Here is an 11,583-nt window from a genome sequence, read left to right as displayed (position 1 = left end):
GGGGGGGGGGGGGGGACAGGGACACACGCTGGTGGGGGGCTTATGGCTTAGAAAAGGGGGCGAGGGGGGGTGGGATGCGCCCGCGTGGGGTGGGTGCACGTGCATGCATGCGGGGCCACGCGTGTAGGTGTGTGCCACGGGGGGGCCACGCGAGCACGCGTGGGCATAGACGTGCGTGCACCGACACCGGGGTGCCTGCATGCCCTGAAGCATGGAAACGTATGTATATATATAAATATAAACACATAGATATATTTATATATATGTACACGCCGTGTGGGTGCGGTGCTGCCCCCCCTTCCCCCCTCCCCTCCCCCCGATTTATTTCTTCTTGGGGAAGAAGCTGAAGCGCTTCTCCTTGTCCCGCCGGGGCGGGCCGGGCTCGGGGGGGGCGCGGGGCGGGGGCAGGCTGCGCGCCTTGGCCGGCAGGGTCTGGCAGGAGGTGATGGCCGCGTGCAGCCCCTGCAGCCACGTCTGCATCTCCTCCTGGGGGGGGCACGGGGCGGTCGGCACCCCCTGGCCCCTGCCGGGTGCCCCACGGCTCGTCCCGGGAGCACCAGACCCACGGTGGTCCCCTGGGCACCTCTGGCCACCCCGTGTCCCCTTGGGTGCCCTGCGTCCCTCTGAGCACCGCCGGTCATCCTTCGTCCCGTCCGGCACCTCTGCCCCCCCCCCGTGGCTCCTGGCTACCCCTGGCAGCCCCAGTGTCCCCCTGGCCACCCTGCATCTCCCTGAGCACCACCGGCCATCCCAGCATCCCATGGCCGCCTGTGTCCCTGCTGGGCACCCAACATCCCTCTGGGTACCGCTAACCATCTGCCGTCCTCTCGGGCACCTCTGGCCACCCCAACGTTCCCCTTGGGGACCTTTGGCCACCCCCACTTTCCCTGGCCACCACCATGGCCCCTGGTCAGCCCTTCTCCCCTGAGCTCCACGGGCCATCCTTTGTCCCCCTTGGGTACCTTTGGCCACCCCACTGTCCCCTGGCCACCCCATGGCCCCCAGGGCACCCCTCACCTCATCCTTGCCGTGGAAGAGCCACTCGCTGCCGTTGCTGAGCCTGGGGTCAGAGCACAGGGCGGTGAGACACCCGCCGCCCCGCGCCGTGCCATACCCATGCCGTGCCGTACCCGTGCCGTGCTGCGCCGTACCCATGCTGTACCGGCGCCGTACCCACGCCGTACCTGAGCGTGAAGACGTGCTTCTTCTTCTTGTAGCCGGCGGCCACCTGGCAGCGTGCGTCGCGCAGCCCCAGGGGCTCCTCGCCCTGGCAGGGCACCCCCAGCGCCCGGCTCTTGGCGTCCTTGAAGAAGGCGAGCTCGCCGCCCCGCAGCACGCAGTACCGCGTGCTCCACGACCTGCGGGCAGCCCCGTCACCGCCGGGCTGCCACCGTGCCCCCTGCCCGCCGGGGGTGGCCGCCGCGCCGTGCCTACCTGTTGGACGCCCGCTTGGTGGCCGCCTCCAGGTCGTGCTTGCGGCCCAGGTAGCCCTCGAGCTGGACGCGGGCCGGCTGGGCGGGCAGCGTGGCCACCTCCTCCCGTGGCACCGTGGCCGGCTCCTCCTCGCCCTGGGCCGGCTGCCGCGAAGCAACAGCCACGTCACAGCCCGTCCCCGTGGGTGTCACCCGCTGTCACCTCCCCGCCTCGCCAAGCCACGTCCCCGGGGTGCCCTCCCCTCCCCTCCGTGCCGCCCCCGGGCATGGGGGCACCGGTGGTGTCCCCCCGTGGGGACACACAGAACCCAAGTGCTGATGCCAGGAGCGGTCGCCCCCAGTGCTTGGTGACAGCGGCGCAGCGCAGGGAAGCTGGTGGCCACTGGGAGCTGCTGGGAGCAGCAGCCGGGGCTCGGCGTGGTGCGGGGACCCCTGAACGTCCCCCAAACCAGGGCTCAGGGACAGCGGCGCGCGGCAGAGGGGATGCCCGGGGTGAGGCTTTGGGCAGGGGCACGGCTGGGTGCAGGGCACGGCGATGCCACAGCCCCCTCGTCCTTCGTGTGGGGACGGTCCCAGCCCCTCGGTGGTGGTGGCAGCAACGAGCCGGGGCCACGTGGAGCTCCTGCGGTGTGCCCCACAGAGGTGGACAGGAGGAAGGAGCAGCCAGGAGGTGACCGTGTCCCCAAGGAGGCAGGCAGAGGAGGATTGTGTCCCCAAGCTGGCAGAAAGCGGTCTTGTCCCCAAGCAGGCAGAGGGGGACCCTGTCCCCAAGGAGCCAGAAGATGCCCATGTCCCTGAGCAGCAGAAGTGGTCTTGTCCCCCAGCAGAAAGCTGGGGATCCTGTCCCCAGAAAAGCGATCTTGTCCCCAAGGAGCCAGAAGATGTCCCCGAGCAGGCAGGAGAGGCAGAAGGGGGTGCTGTCCCCGAGCAGGCAGAACAACCAGAAAGCAAATCCTGTCCCCAGGCGGGCAGGAGGAGCACAGAGGGTGGCAGCGAGCACGAGGCGATGATGCCAGAGGGGGGCAATACCCTCTGGGGTGACGACGTCTCGCAGGGAGACCCCCCCAGGGTGACGATGTCCCATAGGGTGGCGATGCCTCGCACGGTGACACCCCCAGGGGGTGATGGTGCACCACAGGGTGACGATGGCTCGCAGGGTGACAACGCCTTGCAGATCAGCGGTGCCCCTCCAGGTGACGATGGCTCGCAGGGTGGCATCGCCATGGGGGCAGCGATGCCCCTGGGGACACGAGCCAGAGAGCTGATACAGGCACATCCGTCCATCCAGCAGCGCCACTGCCGTGTCCCCGTGTCCCCAAGGAGCCGGCTGTCCCCTCTGTGCCGGGACAGAGCTGGCTCCACTCCCAGCGCTGGGACAGCCGGGTGCCAGGTGGCGGTGGCCGTGCGGTGTCCCTGTGACTTGCAGGTGTCTCCTGGGACAAACGCCGCTGGGAACCTGCCTCATTCAGGGTGGCCAACTCCGAATCTGCCCCGTGCACCCGCAGGTGCCAGCCTGCGCCGTCCCCAGCCTCACCCCGGGGCTCCCAGCCGCCGGCCGCCTCGGGGACACGCTGTGGCACAGGGGGAGGCGCTGCCCTCGGGCCCGCCTGGTTTTTCGGGGGTCATTCAACATTTATTCAACTCAGCGCGAGGAACAACTCGAGGGCTGGAGGTGCGGGGTCGCGGCCGTCCCCGATGCGGGACGGGAGGGAGAGCGAAGGGAGCGGGGCCGGGAGCCGTCGGCGCGGGCGCGTCCAGGGGCAGCGTTCGGCGCGGCGGGGCCATGCAGGGGGAACATTCCTGGTGCTGGGGAAGGAGAAAAGCTAAAAGCCAGAACTGACCGGTTGGAGCCCATCGGTGGCAGGCGGAGAGGTGTCCTGCGGCGTCACCCCCTTCCTCTTCTCGTCCTCTTCCTCCGACCTGCGGGAGGGAGGCGCTCAGCATCCCCAAGGACGGAGGTGGGCATCGGGGCACCCCCAGAAATCCCCGCTGGGGACAGCCCGGGGGGAAATGCTGCCGGCAGGCAGCCTGGGGACACGGTGCCCGCAGCCCTTACCCTGCCTCCAGCTCAGCATCCAGATCCAGGCGATATTCGGGAGCGGCGTCGTGCGTCACCTCCTCCTCCCGCAGCGTCCGCCCGCCCAGGAGCTCGAGCTGCCGGGGAAGGGGATGCAGGTATTGGGGGGGGGGGACACCCAGCCGCGTCCCGCCCCCATCAGCCACGGGGCCACCCGAGCTTTCCTCACCGTCGTCAGCTTCCTCAGGGCGGCGATGCGTTCCTCCCAGGTGGCCGTGGACTTCTCGAAGGCTTCGTGCCGCTTGAGCAGCTTCTCCACCCCGTCCACCGTCTGCCCGTAGTCGCTGCTGGCCAGGTAGGGCTCCTGCGCCACCAGCCACGACTCGGCCACCGAGGCGTCCCTGGAGAACTGGCACACCTCCAGCACTGCGGGCAGCGGGGGGCAGAGCGCTCAGCAGCCGCCTGGGGGGGTCCCACCAGCCCCAGACACCCCCCACCAGGCCGTCACCACACTCACGCAGCCGCAGCCGGTCCCAGCGCTGCTGCCACAGCTCCATCATGGCCTTCCTCTTGTCCAGCAGCTCCATCAGCTTCGCCTTGATCTGCAAGGGGCAGCTGTCACCGGGGGGGGGGGTCCATCCCCGCCGCCCACCCTCCCCTTCCATCCAGGGGCTGTCCCCACCTCGGGTGACTCCTGGTGCTTGCGCTGCAGCAGCTTCTTGCCCAGCTCCACGCAGGCGGCGAAGCTCTTACTGCGCGCGTCCATCTCGGCGCGGATGCCCTGGTGGTACGTCATGAGCAGCTCCACCGAGGAGACGTCCCTGGGGGCAAGGAGGGGGGAGACGCGGGGCTCAGCGCCGTGCCGGCGGGCAGAGGCACGGCGCCCTGACCCTTCCGCTCCTACCTGGGCTTCTCCTGCGTCTGGATCTGCCGCGTGGTGCTCTCCATCCAGGACAGCAGGTCGCGGGCCATGCTGAAGAAGCGGAACTTGTCGGCCGTGTCCACCAGGCGCGCCCGGCGCCCGCTGCACGCCTCCAGCAGCGCCCGCAGCGCCCGCGCCACCTCCTGCTCCAGCTGCTGGATGCTGGCCGCCTTCTCGCCGGCGTAGGCGGTCTGCAGCCGCGCCGCCGCCTCCCGGAACTGCTGCACCTGCGTCTCCAGCAGCTGGAGGTCGCGCTCGAAGGCGCTGTGCATGCGGTGGAAAGCCTCCACCGAGCCCGAGTCGTCGCCCAGGTCCTGGGGCAGCTCCTGGTGGCGGGCGGCGATGAGGGCCAGCAGCTCGGCGCCGTCGTAGAAGTACTTGTGCAGGTCGTGGGAGGCGGCCAGCAGCTGCATGCGGGTGTCGATGAGCTCCAGGAGGTCGGCCCAGCTCTCGTTCAGCCCGTCCTTCCACTCGGCCATGGTGGCGGCCTCGGTGTGCCCCGCGTCGATGAGGTCCTCGATGGCCAGGTTGACCCGGTCCACGCGCTCCTGCCCCACGCTGCCCGTTTCCCGCGCAAACTCCCGAAACTTCTCCCGCAGCAGCTGGGGTGGGGAGGAAGAGAGGTGTTCACGCCACCCAAAAACACCCCAACACCACCGCCAGGCCCGTGCCAGAGGGCTCACCGTGACGTGGTCCAGGTCCTGCCCCATCTCCTGGGAGGAGGCGGCCACGTCGCGCTCGGCGATCCACTGCTCCAGGTCCTCCACCTCGCGCTTCAGCTGGAAGAGGTGGCACATGTTCTCCAGGCGCCGCCGGCGCTCCTCGGCCGCCTCCTTCAGCCCCGCGTAGTGCTTGTCCACCTGGCCCTGCAGCCGGATGATCTGCTCCCTGCGCGGCCCCGGGCACACAGACACCCCGGTTCGTACCCAAACCCGACGGTTTTGCCATGCCTCTGGGGGGGTTTGGGGAGAACCCCCCGTGGATGCGCTCCCCACATCCCTCCTCCACCACCGGGCAATGCCATGCGGGGCAGCGGATGCCACCGAACCGCCCTCCCACCCGGGCACTGCAGGCACGGGGCTGCCCCAGGGTTGGGACACGCACGGTGGCACTCACCCCTCGGGGTGGCCGGCGGAGAGCAGCTGCTGCGCCCTCCCCGCCAGCTCCTTGATGGTTTGGCCGTAGTCCTCGATGGCGCGCTGCTGTCGCACGTGTCTCTTCAGCATCACCAACCCACTTTCCTCGTCCTGCAGCAGGGACGGCACCGCCAAACGTCAGCGCAGAACAGGGGTCGGGGGCCAGCAGGGCATGGGATGGGATGGGATGGGACGGTGCAATGGCACGGCGCGGGATGGCACAACACGGCACGGGATGGATGGCACGCGGTGGCATGGCACAACGTGGCATAGGAGGGCATGTAGTGACGTGGGATGTGACACACGTCATGCAATGGCACAGCACGAGATGCCGTGAGACGGCGTGTAACAGCACAGCAAGGCTTGGCATGGGATGGTGAGGAATGGCACGGGACGGCACGGCAGGACACGGCACAGCACAGAGACCCTGAGAGACGCGGGCACACGACGCGGGGCCGCCCTCACCTTCGGCTTCTCCTCATCCCCCATGAAGAGCTCCTGCTCGCTGACCCACGCCTCGGCCTCGCCGGCATCCAGGTAGTACTGCTGGGCCTCGCCGGCCTCCTGCAGCCTCCGCTGCCGCGCGGCCACCTCCTCCCGCAGAGCCTCCCACAGCACCCTCAGCTCCTGCGCCCGCTCCGCCAGCTCCGGGCACGGACCTTCGGCCGCCGCCTCGCCGCGCGCCAGCACCTCGGCCAGCCGGGGGGCATGGCCCTGCAGCTCCTTCTGCAGGGTCTGCCGCGGGGGCAGGGGATCAGGATGAGGGGAGGCGGCACCCAGCACCCCCGGGTGGGGTGGTGAGTGCCACTGCGGCATGGACTCACCTCATTCCGCTTGGCCAGGCGCTGCACGCTCTGCAGGTCGGTGCCGTGGTCCGTCGACCTGGCCCGTGGCATCCTCTCCTGCACCCACATCTGCAGGTGACAGCACTCGCTGAGTGCCCCGCGCCCCCCGGCACTGCAGCCCCCGCTGCCACCGCCGCCGCGGTGCTCACCGTCTCGTCCTCCAGGTCACGCGCCAGCTGGTACATGGCCTTGGAGGTCTCCAGCTCCCTCCTCCTCCTCCCCAGTGGCTCCAGCAGCTCGAGGAAGCGCTGCTGGAGCCTCTGCTCCTGCCCGTCAGGCTCCGGCGCAGCCCCGGCGAGCGGGGCCGCCAGCTCCGCCAGCTCCTCCTGCCGCGCTCCCACTTGCTCCTCCAGCCGCTGGAGGGGGAGAGCCGTCAGGACCCAACCACACCACCCCCAGCACCCTTTTAGGATGCTCCCCGACTGCGCGCCCGCTGCCCACCGTCAGCCTCTTGAGCAGCAGGTTGGCACTGGTGAGGTCCTCGGCCCGCTCGGCGGCGCGCAGCTCGCCCTCCGCCTGCCCCAGCCAGCGCTCCAGGTCGCCGTAGCTCTGGGCGCACAGCTCGGCGCGGTTGGCCTCGAAGAGCTGCCGGCCCTTCTCCTCGGCGGCGGCGTGCAGCCCGTCCCACAGCGCCCGCAGCTCGCCCAGGCGCCGTCCCACCACGGCGCCGTACTGCGGCTTGCGGCTCGCCAGCTCCGTCCCCTCCTGCGGCACGTCGGCGCGGTCAGCGGCGGCCGCGTCCCCACGCTGGGGGCCGGCCGTCCCGCCTCGCCGGCACCCACCTCTTCGATCTTCTCCATCCAGCCCCGGTTGGCCGCCAGCTCGGCCATGAACGCCTGGTGCTTCTGCCACTTGCCGTGGAGACCACGGGCTTCCCCGTAGGACGCGTCCTGCGCCGTCAGCATCTTCTCCTCCACCCAGGTGGCGAGCTGCGGGCGAGGGCGTCACGGCTCGGCCCGGGGCACCCCGCGGTGCCACCGGCTGTGCCGCTCGCCTACCTCTCGGCAGCTCTGCAGGAAGCTCTGCAGCTCGTGGTTGTCCTGCAGCAAGCCCGCCGCCTCCTGAGCCTTGGCCACGATCGCCTGGTGCCTGGGGGGGGGACAGGCGGCGTCACCCCCCTGCCACCCCACCGTGGTGCCCGCGGGGCCCCTCGCCCAGCTCACCGCTCCTGGAGGGCCTGGCACTTCTCGGTGATCTTCTCGGAGAAGATGTTGCCCTCGGCTACCAGCTTGGTGCCGCTGGCCACCACGCTGGGGACCTTCTCAGCGCTGCTCTCCATGCTGGCGTGGAAGTCCTCGAAGCGGCGCAGGGCAGCCACCGAGCCCTCCAGCGTGGTGGGCAGCTCCAGGTGGGCCAGCGTGTACTCCTGTGGGGCACGGGGGCTCAGCACCCTTTCTGGGAGGCTACCAGCCCTCTCCTACCACGGGGATGGGTGCTGTGCCTGGTTTGCTTGATGGACCCACCCGGTCAGGGTCTCTCACAGAACGTGGGAGCCTTCCCCACACCCAGGAGCCGGCCACGCCTGGCACCACCACAAGCCCCAGGTCCTCTCCCCCACCGGTGGCCACGTCCGCGCACCCACCTGGTTGGCGAGGAGGATCTCCGCCTGCTTGGCGTCACGCAGGAACTCCTGGAAGCCCAGGCACTGGGCGAGGAAGCGCTGCCGGGCGTCCCACATCTTGCGCAGGGCGCCCCAGCCCGCCTCCACGCCCCGCAGCCGCTCCCGCAGCTGCTCGTACTCGGGGTCCTCCTGGCCCCCCGTCACCCGCTCGCCCGCCTCCACCAGCGCCTCGAAGGCGGCCGCGTGCCCCTCGGCGTCCTGGCGGGCGGCCGCGTGCCGCTGCAGCAGCTCCTCCGCCTCGGCCACCGACACCGGCACCTCGTCGGTGGCCGCCACGGCTTTCTGCGCCCCGAAGAGCCACGCTTGGAAGTCATCCAGGTCCTGCAGGAAGCTCTGCAGCTGCCCGGCTTCCCCCAGCGTGGCCGCCCGGTCCCGCAGGGCGTCCTGCAGCCCGTCCATGGCGTCTTGAGCCGCCGCCAGCCGCCCCGCCACGTCCTCGGCCAGTTCGGGGCGCTCCTCGGCCAGGCGGGCAGCCTGGGGGCGCAGGGCGGCCAGGCGGCTCTCGGCGGCCGCCAGCTCACGCTCGATGCCGTACAGCTTGCGCTGGGTGGCCAGGACGCCGGCCAGGTCGCGGCCGAGGTCCCGCGTGGACTCCACCACCCGCGTCTTGCCCAGCAGCCAGGAGCGGGTCTCCTCGCACTCCAGCCGGTAGTTGAGCAGGCTGAGCGCCGAGCCCACCGCCGCGCGCCGCCGGGACACCAGCTCCCGAAAACGGCCCCACCTGCACGGCCACAGGGGGTCAGGGCGGGGGGGCACGGCGGGGCACGGCCCCCCGGCCACTCGGGGACGTACCTCTCGTTGAGCTGCTGCTGGCACTGCCGCACCTGGGGGCTGCGCGGGTGCCCGCTCTCCAGCAGACCGTCGGCTGCGCGGTTGACGGCGTCGATCTGGGGAGCCACGCCGGCCATCTCCTGCTCCAGCCCGTCCAGCCTGCGGGGTGTCCAGGCTGAGAACGGGCCAGACCTCGCCGCAACGGGCTGAGAACGGGCCAGAGCTCTTGGCGCCGGGTGGTGGCACCTCCCTACCTGTGCTGCACCACGTCCAGGTCCTCCAGCGCCTCGGGCACCTCCAGCTTCTCCAGCCACCGCTCCTTGGAGGCCATCCAGAGATGGCAGGCTTCGCTCTCCCCGAAAACAGTGTAGAGGTCCAGGGCATCCTGCAGCCGGCGGCCGCGCAGCTCGGCCAGCCCGACCACCTCGGCGTGCAGCGCCCGCAGCGCCGCCAGCCGGCTCTGCGCCTCGGGGCCAGCCTGCAGCTCCGGGGGGAAGCCCTCCGCTTGGTGGCCCAAGCGCTCCAGGAGCTGCCGGGCGGCCACCAGCTCCTCCAGCAGCTCCTGGTGCTCCCGCAGCAGCGCCTGGGTGCGGGCTTCGTCGTGGCCCAGCTCCTCGCTGGCCGCCCGCCGCCGGGCATCCGTCAGCGCCTCCGCCAGCTCCTCGGCCTCCGCCTGGAACTGGAAGAAGCCCTCGGCGTCCCGCAGCCCCCGCCGGCGGAAAGCCACCAGCTCCTGCAGCTGGCCCCAGAGCGCCCGGACGGCGGCCGCCCGCTCCCGCAGCAGCCCGGCCTCGCGCCCCGCGGCCGCCAGCCGCTCGGCCGCCACCAGCGCCCGCTCCAGCCGGGCGCCCCGGGCCTCCAGCTCGGCCTCCAAGGCGGCGTGGCGGCGCTGCAGCAGCAGCACGCCCGCCAGGTCCTTGCCGTAGTCCAGCGCCGAGCAGATCTGCTCCTGCTCCTTGATCCAGTCCTCCGCCTCGTCCAGCTCCCGCAGGCACTGCCAGAGCGCCCGGGACTGCTCCAGCAGGGCTTTGCGCCTCGCCGCCAGCGCCTGCAGCTCCCGCCGGCACAGCTCCAGGTGGCTCACGCGGTCCCGGATCACTTTGGGGTCGCAGGGGCGGTAGCCTGGCCGGGGAGACACGAGGGTGGGCATCAGAGGGGTCCTGGGATGTGTTGTGGCTTCCTGGAGTGACCCTGCCCTTGGAGCGATCCTGCCTTTGGAGAACCTTGAAGCAGCACAGCCCTTGGAGCAACCCAACCCTTGGAGATGCCTGGGGTACCCAACACTGGAGTGGCTCTACCTTTGCAGATGCTTGGAGCCTCCAGCTCCTTGGAGGCCCTCAGAGTGACCCTACCCTTGTAGCAACCCTATCCTTGGAGGCCCTTGGAGTCCCCAGCCCCTGCAGTGCCCCAGGCCCCTTGGAGACCCCTGAAGCACCCAACCCTTGGAGCAACCCTACCCTTAGGGTGACCTATCTTTGGGAACCCTTGGAGACCCCGATCCCTGGAGTGCCCTCAACCCCTTGGAGACCCCAGCCCCTTGGAGACCCCTGGAGCACCCAACCCCAGTGCATCCCCCCCGGAGCACCCAACCCCCGGAGCACCCGGCCCCTAGGAGCAGCACACCTACCCTCAGCGTCGGCGAAGCGGAGGGCAGCAGCGCTGACAGCCCGCACCTTCTCCGCCTGCAGGGCCATGTCACCTTCCAGCAGCCGGTGGGTCTCCAGCAGCTCCTCCACCTCCAGGAGGTGCTTCCCGGATTCGGGCGATGCCAGCTGTGCCTGCAGAAGACCCAGGCGTCACCTGCAGGCTCCGAGCAGGTGGTGGGCACCCAGCAGTGCTGCCTGAGCGATGCATGCACCAGGGGATGGATGCATCTCCTGGGCGTTGCACTCATAACGTGGTGACAGTGGCCACATCGTCCCCCTCCAGCACCCAAACACCCCATAACGATCTTCTGCCTGGCCAACAAGTCCCGCTGACCCCCTGCCTGGTGGACCAAAGCACCCAACCCATGGTGGCACCAGCCCACGGGGACGCCAAACCTCCTGCACCCGCAGCTCACCTTGACCTCGTCCATCCAGTCGATGCTGTGCAGCATCTCCTGGAAGAGGTGCTGCAGGGTGAGGTTCATCTCGAGGCGCTGACGCCGGGCACGCAGCAGCTCCTGGAGCTGCTCCCAGAGCCGCAGGATGTTGTCCTTGCGCCCCTTGATGCGCTTGATGTCGTGGTAGCCCTCTGCCTCCAGCTCCTTCGCCACCGCCTCGATGGCCTGCACCCGCTCCCTGTAGGCGGCCGTGTCCGTCTCGATGGCCTCGTGCTTCTTCTTGGCCGCCTCCACCGCCGGCAGGTCCTGGCCAAAGTTATCCTGCCGGGAACGAAGCCGGTGGTGAGGCAACTTCGGGGTGTCCCCGTCCCCGTGGTGGGTGCCCCGCAGCCCACCTGTGCCACCAGGCGCTGGTTCTCGCTCAGCCAGGCCTCCCGCATGGCCGCCTTCAGGTCGAAGCGCCGCGCCAGCTGCTCCAGCTTCTCCTGCCGGATGAGCTCGTTGCGCAGCGCCAGCTCCCGCTCGTGCTCCGCTTTCTCCAGCTGCTCCCACGCCTGGCAAAAGGCAGCGCCGGATGGGGTGGGACCCACGTGCTGCGTCCCACCAGCGCCATCTCGCTCTGCTGGTGAGCCCCAATGTGCTCCAAGGGTGGCTGAGCGTCAATGGGGAACCCCAACCTGCCCTGGGATGGGATGGACCCAACCTGCCCCAAGACGGACCCAGCCCGCCCCAAGACGGACCCAGCCCGCCCCAAGACGGACCCAACCCGCCCCAAGACGGACCCAACCTGCCCC

The 11,583-nt window shown here is 70.3% G+C and overlaps 1 protein-coding gene across 1 annotated transcript in view; it reads right to left on the bottom strand.

Moving 5' to 3' along the window:
* Positions 1–163: 163 nt before the first annotated feature.
* SPTB (spectrin beta, erythrocytic) overlaps positions 164–11,583 on the bottom strand; it is a 13,827-nt gene continuing 2,407 nt past the window's right edge. The window contains exons 10-34 of the mRNA XM_035326597.1: positions 11,185–11,343; positions 10,808–11,110; positions 10,373–10,523; positions 9,000–9,867; positions 8,767–8,904; positions 7,936–8,695; positions 7,517–7,719; positions 7,352–7,442; positions 7,136–7,282; positions 6,795–7,058; positions 6,503–6,709; positions 6,333–6,422; positions 5,974–6,243; positions 5,489–5,619; positions 5,056–5,260; positions 4,355–4,974; positions 4,133–4,271; positions 3,968–4,052; positions 3,680–3,876; positions 3,490–3,587; positions 3,275–3,353; positions 1,435–1,577; positions 1,185–1,358; positions 1,018–1,060; positions 164–486 (exon numbers count right to left, since the gene is read on the bottom strand). Of these exons, the coding sequence (XP_035182488.1) occupies positions 322–486; positions 1,018–1,060; positions 1,185–1,358; positions 1,435–1,577; positions 3,275–3,353; positions 3,490–3,587; positions 3,680–3,876; positions 3,968–4,052; positions 4,133–4,271; positions 4,355–4,974; positions 5,056–5,260; positions 5,489–5,619; positions 5,974–6,243; positions 6,333–6,422; positions 6,503–6,709; positions 6,795–7,058; positions 7,136–7,282; positions 7,352–7,442; positions 7,517–7,719; positions 7,936–8,695; positions 8,767–8,904; positions 9,000–9,867; positions 10,373–10,523; positions 10,808–11,110; positions 11,185–11,343 (5,730 nt within the window). The 3' untranslated portion in view covers positions 164–321. The remainder of the gene's footprint in view (positions 487–1,017; positions 1,061–1,184; positions 1,359–1,434; positions 1,578–3,274; positions 3,354–3,489; positions 3,588–3,679; positions 3,877–3,967; positions 4,053–4,132; positions 4,272–4,354; positions 4,975–5,055; positions 5,261–5,488; positions 5,620–5,973; positions 6,244–6,332; positions 6,423–6,502; positions 6,710–6,794; positions 7,059–7,135; positions 7,283–7,351; positions 7,443–7,516; positions 7,720–7,935; positions 8,696–8,766; positions 8,905–8,999; positions 9,868–10,372; positions 10,524–10,807; positions 11,111–11,184; positions 11,344–11,583) is intronic.

The sequence above is a fragment of the Oxyura jamaicensis genome, chromosome 5 (assembly GCF_011077185.1).
Source record: "Oxyura jamaicensis isolate SHBP4307 breed ruddy duck chromosome 5, BPBGC_Ojam_1.0, whole genome shotgun sequence".
In the NCBI taxonomy this organism is placed as follows: Eukaryota; Metazoa; Chordata; class Aves; order Anseriformes; family Anatidae; genus Oxyura; species Oxyura jamaicensis.
Note: the sequence above shows the minus strand (reverse complement) of the source record. Positions and strands in the feature narration are given on the sequence as shown.